At 39.8% G+C, this 23,977-nt stretch overlaps 1 protein-coding gene across 1 annotated transcript in view; it reads right to left on the minus strand.

Moving 5' to 3' along the window:
• LOC133071017 (uncharacterized) overlaps window positions 1-23,977 on the minus strand; it is a 343,915-nt gene that overhangs the window by 15,340 nt on the left and 304,598 nt on the right. Inside the window, exon 4 of the mRNA XM_061163233.1 lies at window positions 20,067-20,206. Within this exon, the coding sequence (XP_061019216.1) occupies window positions 20,067-20,206 (140 nt within the window). The remainder of the gene's footprint in view (window positions 1-20,066; window positions 20,207-23,977) is intronic.

A 23,977-nucleotide genomic window follows, 5' to 3' on the forward strand; every position in this document is an offset into this window, starting at 1 on the left:
CTCTTTCAGAATTTTCCACAGTTTGTTGTGATCCACACAGTCAAAGGCTTTGGCATAGTCAATAAAGCAGAAGTAGATGCTTTTCTGGAACTCTCTCGCTTTTTTGATGATCCAACAGATGTTGGCAATTAGATCTCTGGCTCCTCTCTTTTCTAAATCCACCTTGAACATCTGGAAGTTCATGGTTCATGTACTGTTGAAACCTGGCTTGGAGGATTTTGAGCATTACTTTGCTAGCATGTGAGATGACTGCAATTGTGTGGTAGTTTTAACCTTCTTTGGCATTGCCCTTCTTTGGGATTGGAATGAAAATTGACCTTTTCCAGTCCTGGCACCACTGCTGAATTTTTCAACTGGCAGAGTTTTGCTGGCAGATTGAGTGCAGTACTTTCACACCTTTTAGCATTTGAAATACCTCAACTGGAATTCCATCACCTCCACTAGCTTTGTTCATTATGATGCTTCCTAAGGCCCTTTGCATTCCAGGATGTCTGGCTCTAGGTGAGTGATCACACCGTCATGGTTATCTGGGTCATGAAGATCTTTTTTGTATAGTTCTTCTGTGTATTCTTGCCACCTCTCCTTAATATCTTCTGCTTCTGTTAGGTCCATACCATTTCTGTCCTTTGTTGTGCCCATCTTTGCATGAAATATTCCCTTGGTATGTCTAATTTTCTGGAAGAGATCTCTAATCTTTCCCATTCTATTGTTTTCCTCTACTTCTTTGCACTGATCACTGAGGACGGCTTCCTTATCTCTCCTTGCTATTCTTTGGAACTCTTCACTCAAACTGGTATATCTTTCGTTTTCTCCTTTGCCTTTTGTTTCTCTTCTTTTCTCAGCTATTTGTAAGGCCTCCTTAGACAGCCATTTTGCTTTTTGTATTTCTTTTTCTTGGGGATGTCTTGATGACTGCCTCCTGTACAGTGTCATGAACCTTCATCCAAAGTTCTTCAGGCATTCCATCTATCAGATCTAAACCTTTGAATCTATTTCTCAGTTCCACTGTATAATCATAAGGGATTTGATTTAGGTCATACCTGAATGGTCTAGTGATTTTTCCTACTTTCTTCAATTTAAGTCCGAATTTGGCAATAAGGAGTTCATGATCTGAGCCACATCCTGCTCCTGGTCTTGTTTTTGCTGACTGTATAGAGTGTCCCCATCTTTGGCTGCAAAGAATATAATCAATCTGAGTTCTCTTGGTAAAACTCTATTAGTCTTTGCCCTGCTTCATTCTGTACTCCAAGGCTAAATTTGCCTGTTACTCCAGGTGTTTCTTGACTTCCTACTTTTGCATTCCATTCACCTATAATGAAAAGGACATCTTTTGGGGGTATTAGTTCTAGATGGTCTTTTAAGTCTTCATAGAACCATTCAGCTTCTTCAGCAATACTGGTTGGGGCATAGACTTGGATTACTGTGATACTGAATGGTTTGCCTTGGAAATGAATGGAGATCATTCTGTCATGTTTAAGATTACATCCAAGTACTACACTTTGGACTCCTGTTGACTGTGATGGCCATTCCATTTCTTCTAAGGGATTCTTGCCCACAGTAGCAGATAACTCAGTCATCTGAGTTAAATTCTACCCTGTACCATTGTCCATCCATTTTCATGCTGTGTGTACCCCCAGATTCCCACTCCACTCTGCTCTTTGCCTCTGAACACTGACCTACATGAAATGACTGTATCAATGGGATCCATGTCCTCTAGCTTCCTGTTGAGTCTGGTCAATGGGAGTCCCAGCAGGAGATCTGTGAATTGATCAAGGAATTTGTTCCTCTAGCTCCCTTTCCTGTAAGGATGCTACTCCTTCAATGGTTCCTCTCTGGAAGTCTTGTACTGCCCCATGTTGAGTTCTGTAAATTGTCCCCACTCCTTTGTAAGGAGTCCTTTTACTCAACTCCAATTACCCAGTTTGAGTGGTGCCCTCTGTTTCCTGCAGGGACTCTGATTGATGCAATTTTCAATCAAGAAAATAATAATGAGGCTTTTAGTCTAAGAAGCACATCTTGCCTCAAGTCCTTCAGTTATTTTGAAGTCCTAGAAGTGAAAGTGTTAGTCGCTGGGTTGTGTCCGACTCTTTGTAGCCCCATGGACTGTAGCCCACCAGGCTCCTCTGTCCATGGAATTCTCCAGGCAAGAATACTGGAGTGGGTTGCCATTCCCTTCTCCTACCCCAGGGATCAGACCCAGGTCTCCTGCATTGAAGGCAGACTCTTTATAGTCTGAGCCACTAGGGAAGACCTTCTGAAGTCCTAAAGTCACATAAATTTGGAATTATTGAAAAGCAGAATACCTAGACTTCGGTAAATTATCCCAAATAGCAAGTCATTCAATCAGTTTTGCTTTAACCTCTCTGTCCTCAGTTTTTAACCTAGGGTCAGTACAGGATATGGTCACATGCTATGTCCATTCCTGCAAGTTTAATAAATGTCCTATTGAAAACAGCATCCATTATTGTGGTCAATGTCTGTGATATGGTAACATGAAAAGAGATACACGCTGGAACTGCTGCTCTGGTTCCAGACTGGTTACCAAACCATATTTCTCTGAGTTTCAATCTATTCTTCTGTAAAATGAGACAGAAATACTTATAAATTTGTATTAATGAGGGGGAAAAAAAGGCTTTCTAAAGAGCTCCATAAATATTCATGCATAGTATGAACATATTAAACTTCTTTAAAAATTTAGCACTTAAAGAAAAGTTTTCTTTACTTTCTTTCTTTACTAGCTTACTAAAGTAAGCTTTGTTTATTCTGTCCTGTTGAAAACAAGTATATGACTCATTAGCTTATAAGAAATGCACAAATAACTGCATTATTTCATTATATTTTGCTAGTATTTTTATACCTATATTTACTTCTTTCTACATGATTTTCATTCCTATTTTGACAAGGAATGTTATATGCATGTACATGTACATTATATTTTAAGGTATATCAAATTATTTGGGTGAAGAAGGATGGGGTCTAAACAAACAAGCCAATACATTTTTTAAAAAGAATTTATCCATATCTGTACAGATTCTGGGGTGAAGACTCTCATATCTTTCAGCAACCTTCCTCTTAATTCTGCATCCAAGCAGTGTTCATAGTAATGGTCCCAGCCTTCTGTGTTTATGATTCATTATTTGAAAATCACCAAGATTGACATCTGTCTACCCATAAAAAGATGTATATTATTATAATACATATATATATATATATATATATATATATATATATATATATATATATATATATATAACAATCCCTATCCTACAGTTTATTGGCACAAGAAGAATAGGAGAAAGGGAAGGAAGAGAAGAAGGAAGAACTGAGGTAAGAAGGGGAAGAGAAGGTTATAATATCCATTTCAAGCTTTTTTCAATTTTCATTCCCAGGTAAGGGCCTAGAATTATTACCATCAGTACACTATATTCACCTCTGTCCATCAATGTTCTTCTATTGGTTCCTGTTCACCATATGACTCTGTTCATGAATATTCCATTCCTAATCCACAGAGAGAGGGGCTCAGTTCAGCTCCCTCCCAGCCAATCACCACTGCTTCCAGGAGGCCACCTCCTTTCTCTAAGTCCAATCAAATCCAGGACTTGTGAGACACCATTGCCTAATTTTCAAATCAATAGGACAGAAGCTAGAACATAAGCTTTATCTGTTAGAATAAAGTGACATGCTTGAACTATAAGAACTACTGCCTTATTTCAGGCAAAAGAAAAATTTTGAGTGAAGAACAGGTATAAATGTGTCTATCATCAAAAGAAAAATAGAACTGTCTCAGACAGTTTAAAGTCCAAGTGGAGATGGTAGATTTTTAAATACACTCCCCAGGCCAAACAAAGAACTTATTTGTATATGGCGAGGTATGATTTACCGAGGAAGGGGGCTCACTGTCCTACCTGAGACATCCTCTTGAAAGACACCTGCAGCACTATTTTGCAACGCAAAGCACCAGGTCATTAAGGGCTCCGTCAATCAAGTGACTGATCCCTCCAGATACGGCTGGTGAATAAAGAAGGCACTTCTCAATTTCAGACTGAAAGTCACACTCCACTTGCTCTGAACCCTTGGGTTTTTGAGAAAACAGAAGTTAACCTCATCTACTTCCATGCTAAAAGGATTTGAGACTTTAGGAATTCTTTCACCCAAGCAGAAGCTGATTCTTCAGGTATGTTTCAAAACACTTCTGGATTCCTTTATCTCTTCATCATTGGATGATTATTGGTAGAAAAACATGGTATCCAGTGCCTTATTTAATTTCTTTGATAATTTAGTTTTTATTTTACTTGGGGGTATAGTTGACTTCCAATGTTGTGTTAGTTTCAGGTGTGCACAAAGTGATTCAGTTATATAAATACATATATCCATTCTTTTTCAGATTCTTTTCCCATACAGATGATGACAGGATATTAAGTAGAATTTCCTGTTCTATACAGTAGGTCCTTACTGATGATCTATTTTTTATATAGTAGTAAATAGTAGTGTACATGTATTCATTCCAAACTCCTATTTATCCCTCCCCAGCACATTTCCCCTTTGGTAATCATACAGTTTTCCAAGTCTTTGAGTCTGTTTTGTAAATAAGTTCGTTTGTATATTTTTTCAGATTCCCCATATAAGCGATATCACATATTGTTTTTCTGTGACTTATTTTACTCAGGGTGACAATCTCTAGGTCCATCCGTATTGCTGCAAAATGCATTACTTCATTCTTTTTATGGCTGAGTAGTATTCCATTCTAAATATATGCTGCATCTTCTTTATTCATTCATTTGTTGATGGACATTTAGATTGCTTCCATGTCTTGGCTATTGTAAATAGTGCTGTAATAAACACTGATGCTGTATGCATCTTTTAGAATTATAGTTTTCTCTGGATATATGCTCAGGAGTGGGACTGCTGGACCATAGAGTAGGTTCCATTTTAAGGAACCTCCATATTGTTCTCTGTAGTGGTTGTATCAGTTTACCTTTCCACCAACAGTGCAGGAGGGTTCCCTTTTCTCCACACCATCTCCAGTATTTATAGTTTGTAGACTTTTTGATGATGGCCATTCTGACTGGTGTGAGGTGATACTTCATTGTAGTTTTGATTTGCATTTCTCTAATTATTAGTGAGGTTGAACATCTTTTCATGTGCTGTTTGGCCATCTGTGTATATTCTTTAGAGAAATATCTATTTAGAGCTTCTGTCCATTTTTTTTTTTTTTTTTGGATTGGTTTGTTTGTTTTTATGATATTAAGCTGCATGAGCTGTTTGTATATTTTGGAGATTGATCCCATATTGGTCACTTCTTTTGCAAATATTTTCTCCCGTTCTGTGGGCAGTGTTTTCATTTTGTTTAGTTTCCTTTGCTGTGCAGAAGCTTTTAATTAGTTCCCATTTGTGTTTTTATTTTCATTATTTTAGGAGGTGAATCCAAAAGACCTCGCTGTGATTTATTTCAGCGCATGTTCTGCCTCTGTTTTCCTCTAAGAGTTTTATAGTACCTGGCCTTACATTTAAGTCTTTAACCCGTTTTGAGCTTGTTTTTGTGTATGGTATTAGAGAATGTTCAAATTTCATTCTTTCACATAAAGCCATGCAGTTTCCCCAGCACTACTTATTGAAGACACTGTCTCCCAGTGATTTGCTTGCTCGACTTCCATCCTGTCCCACTGATCTGTGTTTGTTTTTATGCCAGTACCATACTGTTAGGATGACTTCAGGCTGTGTAGTCTGAAGTCAGGAACTCCGATTCCTCCGCACTGTTTTTCTTCCTCAGGATTGCTTTGGCCCAGTACCATATAATAACAAAACACTTATGTTTCTGAAGATATAGCTAAAGAAAGTGAAAACAAAGTATTAGTCACTCAGTTGCGTCTGACTCTCTGCTATTCCGTGGTCTGTAGCCTGCCAGGCTCCTCTGTTCATGGAATTCTCCCGGCAAGAATACTGGAGTGGGTAGCCATTCCCTTCTCCAGGAGATCTTTTCAACCCATGGCTCAAACCTGGGTCTCCTGCATTACAGGCAGATTCTTTACTGTCTGAGCCACCAGGGAAGCCCATAGCTAAATAATCAAACCCTAAAATTTTTCAATCAGAGAGCAAATTGAAAAAAATCATGCAATCAACACCTGTATACAAATCATCTAGATTGTATCATTAACCTTTATTAGACTTACATTCATTACATACCTATCTATTCATCCCTCTCTATTACAGATATCATTCTATTTTTGAGGTATTTTAAAGCAAATTGCAGATACCTGACTCTCTCTAAATACTTCACCATGTACATCATTAATAGAGCTCAATAACTGTTCAACAGTTATTTTCTTTGGATATAAAATTTCCATACAGTGAAATGCACAAATCTTTACTTTTATTGCATTTTGATAATGCATACATCTGTTGTAACCCAAGCCCCCTATTAAGATAGGGATATTACCATAACCCCAGACAGTTTATTTTTCCCCTTTCCAGTCAATCACTATCCCTACTACTCTGGAGATAAACTTTGTTCTGATATTTTTTCCTGAAAAAAAATTGTATGTGCTTGTTCTAGAATGTCATATAAACAAAGCTGTGCAGTATGCATCCTTTGTATGTGACTTTTTCACTCAGCTGAGTGTTCAGCAGATTTATCCATGTCAATGCATGCGCAAACATTAAGTCTTTCCACTTTATTGTTGAGTAGTATGCTACTGTATGAATATCAATGTGCTTATCTATTGTCCTGTGGAATGACACCTGGGATCTCCAGATTGTGCTATTATCTTCTAATTTATTTTGGGTAAATAACTAGGGTTGGGATTGCTGGGTTTTAGTTACAAGTCACTTTTTGGTGATTGCTTTATGGATGACAATATTTATTCTTAATTTTTCAAAGTCTACTTTAGAAAATTTGCAACCATAAAAGTCCATTTAGTCCATTTAATCCATAAGCCTACAGTTCTCAAAAACATTACAAGTTTTGCATTAAATATTTATATATATATTTAAGAAATTAAGAGGGAAAAAAAAGAACTTTTACATGTACCCCCATAGTTATCATTATCAGTTATTTCAACTTCTTTTTGAGCAGCCAAGTATCATTTTTGCCTCATTTTTTATCAGCCTAAAGAACTTCCTTTGTACTCCTTGTAGTGCAAATCTGAAGTCAATGAATTCAATTTTGCTTTCTCTAAAAATGTATTTACCTTTTGAAGATTATTTTTTCTGGATACAGAGCTCTATTTTTTCCAGATTTATTGAAGCATGATTGACAAATTATATATGTTTAGAGTATATGTTTGATATTCATATACAATGTGAAGCTATTACCACAATCAAGTAATTAACATATCCATCATCTCACATAGTTACCATGCTTGTGTATCTCTGTGTGTTGAGGATACTTGAAATCTACCTCTTTATAAATTTCAAGTTTACAACATATTATTATTTACATTAGTCATCATGTGTATTAGCTCTCTAGAGGTTATCCATCTAATAATTGGAAATTTGTGCCCTTGCTAAGTATCACTTCTTGTCCCCCACCCTTAAGCCTTTGGTAATCATCATTTTTCTATTTCTTTGAGTTCAGCTTAATTTTTTTCCTTAGATTTCACATACAAGTGAGATAGGGCAATACATATCTTTCTGTGTCTGGCTTCTTTTACTCAGCATAATGTCCTCCAGTATTACAGAAAATATTTTCACTACCCTAAAAATCATCTGTGCTCTGTTTACCCAAACCCTGCAACCACTGATCTTTTTATTCTCATATTTTTAGGTCTTCCAAAGTATCTTATAGTTGCAATCATACAGTATGCAGCCTTTTCAGATTGGCCTCTTCTGCTTCATAATATGCATTTAGGCTCCTCCCTGGTGGTTCAGAAGGTAAAGCAGTAAAGCCTACAGTGCGGGAGACCCAGGTTCAATCCCCGGGTTGGGAAGATCCCCTGCAGAAGGAAATGGCAACCCACTCCAGTATTCTTGCCTGGAAAATCCCATGGAGGAAGAGCCTGGTAGGCTACAGTCCATGGGGTCGCAAAGAGTTGGACATGACTGAGCGACTTTTCACCATTTTCCAAGTGAAAAATGGTGACATTTTCCACCATGTCTTTTCATGGCTTGATAGTTCATTTCTTTTTACCAGTGAATAATATGTCATTTCCTGGACAGTTTACTTATCCATTCACCCCACTGAAGGACGGTTCAGTTGCTTCTGAATTTTGTCAGTTTAAATGAAGGTCCCATTAAATCCATGTTGACGTATTTTGTGGGCAGAAGTTTTCAGTTCACCTGGGTTAATGTTAAGGAACATGATTGTTGGATCATAAGAAGGTTAAGAGTATGGTCAGTTTTTTAAGAAATTGTCAAACTTTCTCCTAATTTTCCATGTTATTTTCCATTTCCACCAACGAGTGATAGCTCTTGTTCTCCACATCCTTGCCAGCATCTGGTGTTGTCAGTGTTCTAGATTTGGGCTATTTTAATAGATGTGTAGTATTATCTCATGTTGTTTTACTTTGCATTTCCCTGATGACATATACTATAAAGTACCTTTTCCTATGTTTATTTGCTATCCGTGTATATTCTTTCATGAGCAAATATATATTTTTATGTCTAGAATCACATTAGCGTTTCCTTTGGGTTCTTCCTAATACTATTTTTCTGAGAGGAAAGATCTCTGACATTTCCAATCTTTTTGTTTCAAGCATACTTTAACCTCATTTCTTTTAGTCATTAAAATCCTACTTTAAAGTCTTTAAATAATACAGTTGTTTCTGCTCACTCTCCAACAAAATAGCAATTTCATCTATTTAGTTTTGAATGCATGCATGCTCAGTCACATCTGACTCTTTGTGATCCTATAGGCTCTTCTATCTGTGGGATTCTCCAGGCAGAATACTGGAGTGGGTTGCCATGTCCTCCTCCATAGGAGGGTCTCCTGCATTGCAGGCAGATTCTTTACCACTCAGCCACCAGAGAAGCCCCTTAGATATTTATAACAATAGCTATTATATGAGACTGATAAAGAAAAAAAAATTAATGACTGACTCCATATCCCACAGTAGGATCCTTCTGCTACAGCTGCTTCCAGATATCTGAGAAGACTGGCCAAGACGGTGGAGTAGAAAGATGCTCATCTCCTTTCACGAGTACATCAAAATCACAACTACCTACCAAACAACGATCAATGAAAACAACCAGGACCTACCAGAAAAGATCTTCTACAGCTAAAGACATAAAGAAGAAACTACAATGAAATGGGTAGGAGGGGCAGACTTGCACTATAATTAAATCCTATACCACTGGGTGGGCAACCCACAAGCTAAGAGAATAATTATACTGCAGATTTTCTCCCATAAAAGCAAGAGTACTGAGCCCTAAATTGAGCTTCTCAGCCCAGGAATCCTGGACTGGAAAGATGAGGCCCCAGAACACGTGGCTTTGAAGAACACAGGGCTTCCTGCTAAAAGTCTCGTAGGACTGAAAGAAATAGACTTCAGTCTTAAAGGGTGCACATAAAATCTCACATGCACTGGAACCCAGAGCAAAAGCAGGATTTTGATAGAAACCTGGGCCAGACCTACCTGCTGATCTGTGGGAGAGGTGGAGGGGCAGCTGGGGCTCACCCAGGGGACTTAGACTCTGGTGGCAGTCATATTTAGGAATGTTCTGCTTTGTGGACACTGCTACTGGTATCCGTCTAGCTCATAATTAGCACCAAGACCTGTTCCCACCCAAAAGTCTGTAGGCACTAGTGCTGAGGATGCCTCAGGCCAAAGAAGTAACATTAGCAGTCAGGCTGCCTAAAAACTTTCTGAGCCCACAGCTGCCTCTAGACTAGACTCATTCATGGGGGGAAGACACTAGACACAAGAAATCCACAATCCCACACATTATAGACCCAGGCCACCCAATACCCTGGGACCAAATGTGCCTTGTCCACTAGCAGGCCAGCACAAGCTCTGGGACACCCCAGACTCCATACCCAACTGTGTCAGGAGCCAGCCCCCCTCATCAGCTCTCTAGGATCCCTGGGCCCTGCAGCCAGTCTCTAGGACCCAGCTCTGCCTGTCAGTAGTCCAGCATTAACCACAGGACCTGGCTTCACCCACCAGTGGGTAGGCAACAGCCCTGGAGTCTTCTGGATGCTGAGCCTGCCTACCAGTGAGAGTCCTAGGGTCCCCTAGTGTTCTGCAGCCAGCCACCTCACGACCAGATCCCAGCTGGCAGGGCCTTGCAACCAACCAGGCCAGGGGCCAACCAAGCCTACCAGACTGCTCACATAGTCAGCCCCCCATAAAAGAAGGACCCGCACTGCCCTCTTATGGGCATCCCTAGAACACAGAGTTTGGGTGATAAGAGGGGCGTGCCCTGCTGGGATGCACTGGCTACTTCTCCAAGGTCAAGAAATGTAACTAATGTATCACATATATAAAAAGACAAATAGCAACTGAGATGAAATGAGGTGGCAGAAGAACAGGTTCCAGACAAAGGAAGAAGACAAAACCTGAAAAGAAGAGCTAAGTGAAGTGGAGATAGGCAATCTACCCAAGAAAGAGTTCAGAGTAATGATCATAATGACCAAAGAACTCAGGAGGAGAGCAGATGGATGCACAGAGCAAGAAGTTAGAAGGTTCTAATGAGTTAGAAAATAGAGCAACCTGAGAGGAAGAATACAATTGAAATAAAAAACTAGAAGGAATCAACAGTGGACTAGATGATACAGAGGTATGGGCCAGTGAGGTGGATGATGGAGCATCGGAAATCACTGCCACTTGAATGAAGAGAAATAAACACAGTTTAAGAGACATCTGGAACAACATCAAGGACACGAGTATTTGCACTACAGGGTGTCCCAGAAGGTTGAGAGAGAGAGGCCCAAAGATCATCTAGCTGAGGTTGGAACACAAGGATGGATACATGTTTTTCAAAGGAAATTATAGACCACCTATCCTATAATGTTTAACTTCTTAAAGAGTTTTATCACTCTTGCAGAAATTTTGGTAATAGGGCTTGCATACATAGAAAATTGTGTAAACTCCCAAATAAGGTAATTATTAACTCCAGGCGAAACAAAAAGCTGAAGCAGAAGAAAAACCTAAACTATGTAGTATACTTACTGAGCTGTGAATAATAATTATGTAATAATGATGTAACTAGTGAATATAAATTTAGTCCCAAATTATGATATATCTGCATTGAAAGGATGGTCAGAGAGAACCAGGATATATCTGAACAGACAAGGGGGTGGGGAAATGAAGGGAACATGGAAGGAGAACTAAATCTCTTACTTAGTAGGAAACTGAGAATATATGAAATTTAAAAATCAAAAAAGGAACACAGAAGCATATAATTTAGAAACATGAAATTAAATATTAGAACACACCATTACAAAAGTTGAGCATGGTTATCTTTGGGTAGCAGGACCAGGAGGGTAAGAAAGATGAGACAGACCAATGCTATTCTTTGGTAGTAATCCTTCATTCCTAGTGGAATTTTACACTATGCACATGTATTATTTTGCTAAAAAGTAAAATAAAGAGACAAAAGATATGAAGAAGAAACATAGATGGCCAACAGAAACATGAAAACATGCCTACCATCAGAGAAACGCAAATTAAAACTACAATGAGGTACATTGTACATTCTTACACTGATAAGAATGGCCATCATTAAAGAGTCCACAAATAACGAATGCAGGAGAGGGTGTGAAGGAAAGGGAACCCTTATATAACACCGCTGGATGTCCCGGGTGGAGCCTAATGGCAAAGAATCAGCCTGCCAATGCAGGAGACAAAAGAGATGTGGATTCGATCCCTGAAGCTCCTTGAGGGCACAGCAACCCACTCCAGTATTCTTGCCTAGAGAATCCCCTTGCCTAGAGGAGCCTGGCAGGTCCATAGGGTTGCAAAGAGTTGGACACAACTGAAGTGACTTAGCATACATTGTTGGTGGAAATGTAAATTGGTGTAGCCACTCTGGAAAACAGTTGTTAGTTTCTCAACAAGCTAAAAAACTAAAAATAGAAACACCATATGACCCAGCAATTCTACTTTTGGATATATATCAAAAAAAAGCAAAAACACTAATTAGAAAAGATCCATGTACCCAATGTTCATTTACAACTGCCAAGGTATGGAAGCAACCTCAGTGTTCATCAACAAATGAATGCATAAAGATGATGTAAGAAACACACATGCACAATGAAATACTACTCAACCATAAAAAATAACAAAAATGTTGCCATTTGCAGCAACATGGATGGACTTGGAGGGCATTATGCCAAGTGCAAGAAGTCAGAGAAAGATTATATGCTATCACTTTTTTGTGGGATCTAAAAAAATATAACAAACTAGTGAATGTAACAAAAAAGAAACAGACTCATGGGTATGAAGAGCAAACTAGTGGTTCCCAGTGGGGAGAGGGAAGGGAGGAGGGGCCATATAAGGGTAGAGGAATAAGAGGTACAAACAATTAGGTATAAAAGAATCTACAAGGATATATTATACAACATGGGTGATATATAGCCAATATTTTCTAATAACTGTAATTGGAACACAACCTTTAAAAATTGTGAATCACTATATTATATACCTATAACATAATACTATACAGCAACTACACTTCAGTAGAAAGTCTGTAAACAAAAAAGCCAAATATATGAGAACTTACTTCCAATGGCATGTCAATAAATATATTTTTCTAATCATTAGCTTTATGTGTCAACTTAGCTAGGCTGTAATACTCAGTTATTCAGTTAAACACTAGTCTAGATGTTGTTGTAAAGATATTTTGTAGAAATGATTAAGCTCTACAATTAGTAGACTTTAAGTTATCTTCAATAACCTCGGTGGGACTCATTAACTGGCTGAAAGCATTAACAGTAAAATCCAAGTTTCAATAAAGGAAAAGAAAGCCCACTTATAGACTGCAGATTCATCCCCTGCCCAAGATTTTCTAGCCTGCCAGCCTACCCTAGAAATACATTAACATTAAATAGACATATGTATAAAGAACATATGGAAGAGAGCCCTTATCTTTGGTGGTAGGTGTTGAGGAACGTGTCCAGTAAAGGTTACACTGAGATTTAAAGGGATGTGAAGGTTATAGAGATGCTCTTCAGGCAAAAGATGGAAGAAGGGTAATTTGCAACTAGGTACTTACATATGCAAGACAAGAATGTGCCAAAACTCTCTTTGTTGAGGGAAAAGTCAGTACACTGTGGCAGAAACACAAGAGCAAGATGACTGGCAAGAAATGTGACTGGAATGACAGCTTAAAACCTAGCAATAAACTACCTTGAATGTCTTGCTAAGAATTTTGAATTTTGCTCCCATGGTTGTTAGGAAACCCTAGAGGACTTTGGAATAGGGTGATGATGTAACCAGATATATGTAAATGGGTAATGGTTTGGAAGGGGCAGAACAAAAGATAGGGATACCAGTCATGCTGTTTTTATTCCCGCTTTCCCTCTAGATTCAGTTTCAAGCCCTTTTGACCAGTTTGATCTCCCCACAAAGCCCAACTTCTCCATCTTTTAGAAATGCAGGGCAATCGGTTGAGCCCAGAACAACCAACAAGACTTGATGAATCCTGTTCAGGTGAATTTTAAATAGTAAGCAGAGGTGGTGTGAGCTAGAAAGGTCCCAGCAGTAGGTCTGGGCATGGAAACGCCAGCATGTGGACAGGTCAGGACAAGAGAGATGATGTTTAAGAGCAAGTCATACAAAAGTAACCTCTGATCCTAAAGCAAAGACTGTTCACTCTCTGCCCTCTGCTATGCTCCAGAACCACATGGTGAGACACATTTGGGGAATGTGATTATATTCAGAATTTCTCAATTGCACTTTGCCTTTTATTAAGAAAGGTGTAGAGTTACCAGGCCTTCTGGGTGGTTCTTACATTATTCATGCTTATACAGAGCACCCCAAATGACCCCAAGGCTATGGAAATTATTCCTGAGAAGAAACATACAGAGAAGCAAACATACCCTTTTGTGTGTTACCAACAATTATTGCATAGCCCAAATGAGTGTGTGAAGTGGTTAAAAAAAAAAAAAAACTTGGTAGTGGGATGACATGGGAAGAAATTAAATGGAATTACACAGGAAGTATCCAAGTTTCAACTACTGCCAATGAGCAGGATGAAGAAAGTGTCCGTTTCATTCTGAGTTCCAATGAAGAATTAGTTTACTTATTGAAAGCATCAAAACCCGTCAAAGAGAGACGCAAGGTAAACCTGCTAAAGAGTGAAGAGTAGATATCTGAATACATACATTATAGGTAACATGCATACAGGGAAATCAGTAGATAAAGTCTATACCCCAAGTGAGTGTTGAACAAGGGCTTAAGCATTGATTGATCGATTGATCTTTCATGGCTGAATAGCAAAGGAGAAGAATAGGAATGGGCAGATGGAAGAAAAAGAGAGGAAAGTTGACCATGCCCGGGAAGAAAATGCAGTGCCCACAGATAAAGCCTCTGTCTTGGTGCCAAAGGGAGGCTTCCTCTGGCCCATAGCCCAGTCTCTGACCTTGAAGGGTTGTTCCTACATCCGTCATTACAGCAGACTGCCAAAAGGCCAGCATTTCCAGCTCTCAAAGACTACACCAGCCAGTGTTCTCTGTAAATCTTTGTAGCCAGCGTGTTCTATCAGCTTCCCTTCATTGGTTGCTCTGCAAAATAGAAAGCCCCATAGTCCTATCTCTGCTTACTCATGTTTGCATCCCCTTACGCCTCTGATTTTCTCAGTCCTGGTTCCAATCTTTCTGCTCTTCTATCTTTCAAATGTTCCCGGTAAGACCTCTGGAACCCTCTATTATAAATAAATTCTCCCCTATTAAGCTTATTATTTATGATTCCTTCCACCAGCCCCTGTGAAAATAGTTTTCCTATTAGCCTTCTGAAATAAGAGTTGCTCAAATTCCATGTTATCTTGTTTGGTGTCAGGAGGTAGGTTTGATTTCTTTGCTTCTCAATGCTACTTCCAGATTTTGTTCATTTACCTCTTGCTACAGCCTCAGCCATCACTGTCTTCTGTTCACTTCATGGGCCCTCCCCTTCATTTTCGTTGATTCTGCCGCACATCAACTTGTGTCATGAGAGTGGCTTTAATTTCCATGTTGATGAACCATCCAGCATCTAATATCACTAGCCTTTGTGGCCTTCAACTCTACGCCATCTCACTTCAACCTGGTATTCACTTCTGTGGCCATTCTCAGACCTTGCTATCATCACACGGAATGCTCCTCCTCTGAAATATTAAGCTTCAATTTCTTACATAAATCACCTTCCAGGTCCCTCACTATCTTATTCTTATCTCAAATGACCTTCAACCTATTTGGTACCTTAAATCATTCATATAGCCCCATTCTATCAATTGTGTTCTAACTTCTTATCCTTTTCTATGCAACTCGGATCGCATAATGGACCATCCACTACTTTCTCAGTTCTTTTCTTTCATTTTTAACTTTATCTGCCTAATATAAACCTACATTTGCTTTAATATTTTTTTCATGTTTTCCCTCTACTTCTATACTTTAATTATTCAGTGCTTCTAGAAACAAACAAAAAACTGATAACTCTACATATTCATGCTCTCCAAATTGAAGCAAGAGTGGTTCATGGGTCTCTTTATCAGCTCTCAGTCATCTCTGCTTGCTGTTTCTCCCTGATACTCTTTCAAACCTCCACTGATCTCAAGACCCCGTCAAACACCCAACTTCTTCATTCTCAGCAATGATATTGTGCCTTTCAAGAGTTCTAGAAAACGGAGTCTTCTCAATCTCTCTAGCTACCTTATCTACCTTCACACCAACTGCTTTCCTGCAGTGTAAGAGACTGAGTTGTCCCTCCTCTTGATCACAGCCAACCACTCATCTGAGTCCCAAGTACATCTTCCTCTAGCTCCGTGTGCACTTGACTTTTCAATCATCCCACTTCCGTCCTGAGTTACTTTTTCATTCCTTCTCCTCAGCCAATAAATATTTTCCAGTTATTCCCATCCTTTAAAAAGTGAGATTATCTCTTCCATCTTACAGACCCTTTTAATGACTGTCCAATTTGGATCCCCCTCATCTAAATCCAAACCTCTGAAACTCAAAAAAAAAAAAAAAAATCCAAACTAACTTCTACTTCCTCACTTTGCACTCATTCCTCAAAAAAACTGCCACGATGCCATTAAAATTAGCAAGAGCTAGTTATCTATATCTTTGAATTATCAAATACCTTGTATATTTCTCAATAATTCCAGAATATGTGCATGTGTTTATCTCCTATCCACACCTCTTCACAACACTTCAAATTAATAGCTGGTACTTGAAAAGTCCTTCAACATGTCCCACAAGCGCCTCAATGTCAACAGCTGCAAAAATAAACTTACTAACCCTCAGCATAAGCCAGGTCTTCCTTCAGCCTTGCCCATCATAGATGCCCACACTGTCATTCACACAGTCACTGAACACTTAAACCTAGGAAGCATTTTGACTAATGCACAATCAAGACTTGCCAGTTTTATGATAAGCTCTCTCTTTTTCTACCTCAAATAGCTATTCAAGCTTGTAGCCTCATTATCTTTCACCTACACACTTCAACAACCCATCTATGGTTGTCTTGTCTGCACTCTTGCCTGCTACAGTCCATCCTGTAGAGCGACCTTGCTGAAAATGCAAATGTGATAATGCTATTAATATTTCCGGGATTAAACTCTTCAGTAATTCCTCATTTTTCCATAGATTTCCTTCAGGATCTAGCCCTTGAATAGAATTTCCCCCCATTTCCAGCTTGGTACTTTATCATTCAACAATATCAAATTGCTTATAGCTCCCCTCCCTTGCTGTTTAGTAGGTAAGTCATGTCCAAATTTTTGCAACTCCATGGACTGTAGCCCACTAGGCTCCTCTGTCCATGGGATTTCCGAAGCAAGAATACTGGAGTGGGTTGCCATTTCCTTCTCAGGGGATCTTTCTGACCCAGGGATTGAACCTGCATCTCCTGCATTAGCAACTGGATTCTTTACCACTGAGCTGTCAGGGAAGCCCATAGCTCTCCATAGTTCAGTTCAGTTGCTCAGTCGTGTCTGACTCTTTGTGACCCCATGGACTGCAGCATGCCAGGCTTCCCCGTCCATCACCAACTCCCAGAGTCCACCCAAACTGATGTCCATTGAGTCAGTGATGCCATTGAACCATTTTATCCTCTGTCGTCCCCTTCTCCTCCTGTCTTCAATCTTTCCCAGCATCAGGGTCTTTTCCAATCAGTCAGTTCTTCACATCAGGTGGCCAAAGTACTGGAGTTTCTGCTTCAGCATCAGTCCTTCCAATGAATATTCAGGACTGATTTCCTTTAGGATGGACTGGTTGGATCTCCTTGCTGTCCAAGGGACTCTCAAGAGTCTTTTCCAACACCACAGTTCAAAAGCATCAATTCTTCACTGCTCAGCTTTCTTTATAGTCCAACTATCACATCCATACATGACTACTGGAAAAACCATAGCATTGACTAGATAGACCTTTATGGGCAAAGTAATGTCTCTGGTTTTCAATATGCTGTCTAGGTTGGTCATAACTTTCCTTCCAAGGAGCAAGCGTCTTTTAATTTCATGACTGTAGTCACCATCAGCAGTGATTTTGGAGCCCCCCAAAATAAAGTCTGCCACTGTTTGTAATGTTTCCCCATCTATTTGCCATGAAGTGATGGGACCAGATGCCAGGATCTTAGTTTTCTGAATGTTGAGTTTTAAGCCACCTTTTTCACTTTCCTCTTTCGCTTTCATCAAGAGGCTCTTTAGTTCTTCTTCACTTTCTGCCATAAGGGTGGTGTCATCTGTGTATCTGAGGTTATTGATATTTCTCCTGGCAATCTTGATTCCAGCTTGTGCTTCATCCAGTGCAGTCCAGCATTTCTCATGATGTACTCTGCATATAAGTTAAATAAGCAGGGTGACAATATATACTTCTTTTGCAATTTGAAGCCAGTCTGTTGTTCCATGTCCAATTATAACTGTTGCTTCCTGACCTGCATACAGATTTCTCAGGAGGCAGGTTAGGTGGTCTGGTATTCCCATCTCTTGAAGAATTTTCTACAGTTTGTTGTGATCCACACAGTCAAAGGCTTTGGCCTAGTCAGTAAAGCAGAAGTTTTCTGGAATTCTCTTGCTTTTTTGATGATCCAATGGATGTTGACAATATGATCTCTGGTTCCTCTGCCTTTTCTAAATCCAGCTTAAACATTTGGAAGTTCATGGTTCACGTACTGTTGAAGCCTGGCTTGGAGGATTTTGACCATTACTTTGCTAGCATGTGAGATATGTGAAAATGTGCTGTGGTCTGAGCATTCTTTCGCACTGCCTTTCTTTGGGATTGGAATGAAAACTGACCTTTTCCAGTCCTGGGGCCACTGCTGAGTTTCCAAATTTTCTGGCATATTGAGTGCAGCACTTTCACAGCATCATCTTTAAGGATTTGAAATAGCTCAACTGGAATTCCGTCACCTCCACTAGCTTTGTTCATAGTGATGCTTCCTAAGGCCCACTTGATTTCGCATCCCAGGATCTCTGGCTCTAGGTGAGTGATCACACCATCATGGTTATCTGGGTTGTGAAGATCTTTTTTGTATAGTTCTTCTGTGTATTCTTGCCACCTCTTATTAGTATCTTCTGCTTCTGTTAGGTTCATACCATTTCTGTCCTTTATTGTGCCCATCTTTGCATGAAAATTTCCCTTGGTATCTCTGATTTTCTGGAAGAGATCTGTAGTCTTTTCCATTCCATTGTCTTCCTCTATTTCTTTGCATTGATCACTGCGGAAGGCTTTCTTATCTCTCCTTGCTATTCTTTGGAACTCTGCATTTAAATGGGAATATCTTTCCTTTTCTCCTTTGCCTTTCACATCTCTTTTTTTCTCAGCTATTTGTAAGGCCTCCTCAGAGAGCCATTTTTTTTTTTTTTTTGCATTTCTTTTTCTTGGGGATGGTCTTGATCACTGCCTCCTGTACAATGTCACAAACCTCCATCCTTAGTTCTTCAGACACTCTATCAGATCTAATCTGTTGAATCTATTTCTCATTTCCACTGTATAATCATAAACAATTTGATTTAGGTCATACCTGAATGGTCTAGTGGTTTTCCCTACTTTCTTCACTTTAAGTCTGAATTTGGCAATAAGGAGTTCATGATCTGAGCCACGGTCAGCTCCCGGTCTTGTTTTTGCTGACTGTAGATAGAGCTTCTCCATCTTTGGCTGCAAAGAATGCAATCAATCTGATTTTGGTGTTGACCATCTGGTGATGTCCATGTGTAGAGTCTTCTCTAGTGTTGCTGGAAGAGGGTGTTTGCTATGAGTAGTGTGTCACATGGTTTGTTATGACCAGAGCTCTCCTTACACAGTGATATTTCTCTAACTTTCATCCTCTCATTAAATCAAGCTCTGTGCTGAAACCTCTTCCTCAACACTTGCCTTGCCTGATTGACTGACTTTCAAACTTTGAAGTCCAAATTCTATACTGCTTCCTTCAGAATGAATTTCCAGAATGACTCTTTGTGTTTTCATATATCCTATACACACCTGCACAAAAATGGCCATGGTCAAGATAACCAATGAACTCTATTTTGACACATTCAGCAGTCAATTATCCATTACTATTTTCTGTAAATTTGCAGCCTTTGGAAAAATTGACCACTTCCGATTTCAGATAAACCTTCTTCTCTTGGCTCACGCAACATCAATCTTTCATTTTCCCTCTGACTGGTGTTTCTCCTGCAAGCTGCTCCTCACTGCCTCCAGTATGCATGTGGAAATGCCTCAGAGCTCAGTCTTCGGCCTTTTTCTATACCTAAACCTATTTCTGAGCAAATCATTCACAATATTTGGATATCAAGTGTATTCACTACCTCTTAGAGCTCTGCCTCCTACGCTAGCCTCTCCCCTGAGCTTCAGACATGGGTATTTAATTACCATCTCAAACTTAACAAGCTCCTAAAAGCACTCTTGATTCATAATCTCCTTCTCCAGTCTCGCCTATCTAACTTAATGGCTCAGCTCCGAACCTAGGGGCCATGATTGGACCTTCATTTCTCTTACTCACCTCTCCAAATACATCTTTGGTCTGACCACTCCACGTGATCTCCACTGCTGCACACCAGTCCTGGTCTCCATCTTCCATCTGCAATGGCCATGTACCTGTCTCCTTGTTTGCATCTTTGCCTCTCCTGTCCATTCTCTGCCCTTCACAAAGTTAAATTAAATCATACATTAGGTTATATCAAACTCTTGCATAAAACCCTCCAATAGCTTCTAATTGTACTTAGAATAAAAACCAAACTCCTTAATCATGACCTGTAAAGCCCCAGGGATCTGGCTTCTTCCTCCATCTTTGACCTCATTTCCTTGAACTAGTATCCTCATTTGCTAATAAGCTGTAGCCACACTAGCCTTCTCTCTGTTCCTTTCCTTCTCTTGCCATACCTTCCTACCTCAACTGCCTATACATTTGTCTTCCTTCTTTCTGGCACATTTTTCCTTCTCATCATTATATCCCTGTCCTAACTACTCTTTCTAAAATACCTCAACCCTGCATTTTGCCTCTATTCAACTATCACTTTATTTTGTTTGGTCTATATAATACCATTCTTTGAAATAGGATTTCTAATGACATCTGTATATTTCCCTATTTAAATTTCACAGTGGCTTTAATCTGTCTTGTCACCACTGTATCTGCAGGGCCTAATCCAGTGCCTGGAATACTGTAGGCATATGTGCTTTCCTCTCTGACCCTTCCCATGATTAGTGACTTTTGGCACAATGCCTGGGACATGACTTTTGCTAAAATGTTAGTTACATGAATCAAGGAATGAATGAATATGACAACATGAATAAAGCCAGCTACACTGGCTTCATATTTTCACTTGTTACTTGGAGAAAGAAATTTGGGAGTCAACACCAGTGCTCACTGTGTTATTTACTGGTTCAGTGGTAAAAAATCTCCCTGCCAATACAGGAGACCCAGGTTCAATCCTTCCATCGGGAGGAGCGCCTAGAGAAGGAAATGGCAACCCTCTCCAGTATTCTTGCCTGACAAATCCCATGGACAGAGGAGCCTGGTGGGCTGCAGTCCATGGACTTGCAAAAGAGTTGGACGCAGCTTAGCGACTAAACAACAACGTATCGACAGAGGATGAGATGGTTGGATGGCATCACTGACTCGATGGACATGAGTTTGAGTAAACTCCGGGAGCTGGCGATGGACACGGAAGCCTGGTGTGCTGCAGTCCATGGGTTCTCAAAGAGTTGAATGCGACTGAGCAACTGAACTGAGTCAACTGTGAATTGACTATATAGTTCTCATTCAGGGTAGGGATTTAACCACATTCAACTAATCCCTTTATTGTCTGCTGTAAAACTCTGAATTAGAAAACCGTTGCAGGCAGAGGGATAGAGAGACATCTGGTATGGGAGGTTCGTGCCTTGCCTTAGCTACTCTAGGGCCCAGAGGTGGCCAACTACATAAGCATCCTCCTCATAGAAGGCTGAGAGAAATCCATGCTTGCCAGGGTGCCATATCTTATTATTTCATTAAAATTATCTATTTGTGAGTCTGATGAACTGGTTACATTTTTTGTTATTCATTTTCCTCTGGCTGATGCTGTTTAGTCTAAAGAGTAGCCATGAATAACTACTATGGTGATTCCACACCCAGCAGAGAAGTTATCCAAGGAGATATAATTTGGAGAAAAAGAAATAATTTGGCACCTAGGTCCATCTCTTGGATAGAGAAGAGCAGTGGAAACATATGGTGGACAAGTTTCCAGGAAAACCCCATTTTCCATAATCAACAAATTGACGAAGAGTTTAGCTTGTGTTTACTAGAGCACTCTAATTTCACAATAAGAATTTGATTCCTAATTAGTCTGAAGGGGAAGAAGAGAGTCCTTTCCAGGGCCCTCGGTGAGTCTTTCATTCACACAATACCTGCTTATGAACTTGAGCAAAGATTTCATCATTTTGTGGATTTGGCACAGTTGGAAGGAGACAGGGTCATGTGAGGGAAAGCCTTGATGTATGGGAGTCAGCAAGATGCACCTCCTCCAGGGTAGTCATCTCTGTTCCCATTAAAGATAAGCCTGTTTTTTCAGTTCCAGTTCCAAAAACCTTCTAGTTATCCTTGGCTCCTCCTTTTCTAATAATCCTCATCCTGAGCTCTGTGCGCAGTCACTCAGTCATGTCCAACTCTTCATGACCCTAAGGACTGCAGCCCACCAGGCTCCTCTGTCCATGGGATTTTCCAGGCAAGGATACTGGAGTGGGTTGTCATTTCCTTCTCCAGATCATTGTCCTGAACAGGGCATCGAACCCACTTCTCCTGTGTCTCCTGCATCGGCAAGTGGATTATTTTACCAACTGAGTCACCTGGGAAGCTCTAATCCTTATCCTGAAGTGAAAGTGTTAGTCACTCAGTCATGTCTGACTCTTTGTGATTCCATGGACTGTAGCCCACCAGGCTCTCTGTTTATGGAATTCTCCAGGCAAGAATATTGGAGTGTGTTGCCATTCCTTTCTCCAGGGGAATCTTCCCGACCAGAGGATCAAACTCAGGTCTCCTGCACTGGAGGAAGATTCTTTACCATCTGAACCACCAGGGAATCCTTATCCTATCCATCTTCAAATACTTTCTGCTCTGCCTTTCAATACATCACAAATCCAACTGTTTTTCTCTCTTTGCCACCACTCAAGTCTAAGCAGGCGTCCTATCTTACTCAACTAGATTTTACTGCAAAAGGCTTGGGCCCCATCTCTATGCTCTTAGTCGCCAGTAATTTTTTTCAAGCACAAGAAATGTGCTTGTCAGATCATGTCACACTTCTTAAAACCCTCCAGTGACTTCCATCCCCCTCAGAATAAAATCCAACATCTTCACAGTGGTCCACAAGGCCCTATATGCTCAGGCCCTTTAATCTCATCTCCAACTAGTCTCTTGCTTATTCACTCTACTCTAGTTACTCTGCCCCATTGGTCTTCAAAACCAGTAGCCATATTCCTACCTCAGGGCCTTTGAACTTACTATTTCTGCCAGAAATACTCTTCCCCAGATGTCAGCCAGGCTCAATCTCTCATCTCCTTTATGTCTTTACTCAAAGTCTCTGCCCCAGTGAGAACTTTCCTACTGGTTTGGGATAAATGCCCATTATCCTACCAACACTCCCATTTCTATGCTTTTTTTCCCCATTGCATTTCTCTCCATCTGGCATATATATTCTACAGATTGCTTATAACTACCAAGAGAATGTTAATTTCTACAGAAGCATGAGTCCTATCTATCCTGTCTGATTCTGTACCCTCAACACCCAGAGTACTTGAAACAGATGTGGCACCCAATAACCCCTTATTGAATAAATGAACCCTCTGAGGAGTAAATGGAATAATGTACAATATATACTGTTCACGGCAAGTGGTAGGTGTTCAAGAAATATTAATTTCTATCCTCACTTCTGCTCATATTGACTACAATATCTGTCACAGTATTAATAATTGTATAAAATGGCATATCACTATGGAAACAAATTCCCAAAGGGATTTGTCTTAATTCATAGGTGGGTGATTTATATGGCATTATTTTTAGAATCAAAGGCCATCTGGATATATTCTTTGGTCAAAATAATAAGACATTTGATAAATGTCTTCAGCCTGCATGAATGTTAGCCAGTGACAAATAATAAACTAAAAGTTTAAATATCTATACTGAGAATGGGAATAGAAAATTTATGGGTCATTTTCACCTTACATGGTAAGAAGGAAAACACTTGGGTTCAGATTCCAGCCTAACTCTGATAAGCTGTATTCCTTGAGCAGGAGATTTTAGATTCTCAGAGCCTCAGCATTTTCATCTTGACAATGGGAGTATAATATTCCCCCTTTGAGGTTATTACAGGAATCATAGAAATGACATATGTGAAAAGATATATCCCGAGTTTGCTGATGAAAAACAGCAAAAGTTCATTT

Source organism: Dama dama, chromosome 16 (assembly GCF_033118175.1).
Source record: "Dama dama isolate Ldn47 chromosome 16, ASM3311817v1, whole genome shotgun sequence".
In the NCBI taxonomy this organism is placed as follows: domain Eukaryota; kingdom Metazoa; phylum Chordata; class Mammalia; order Artiodactyla; family Cervidae; genus Dama; species Dama dama.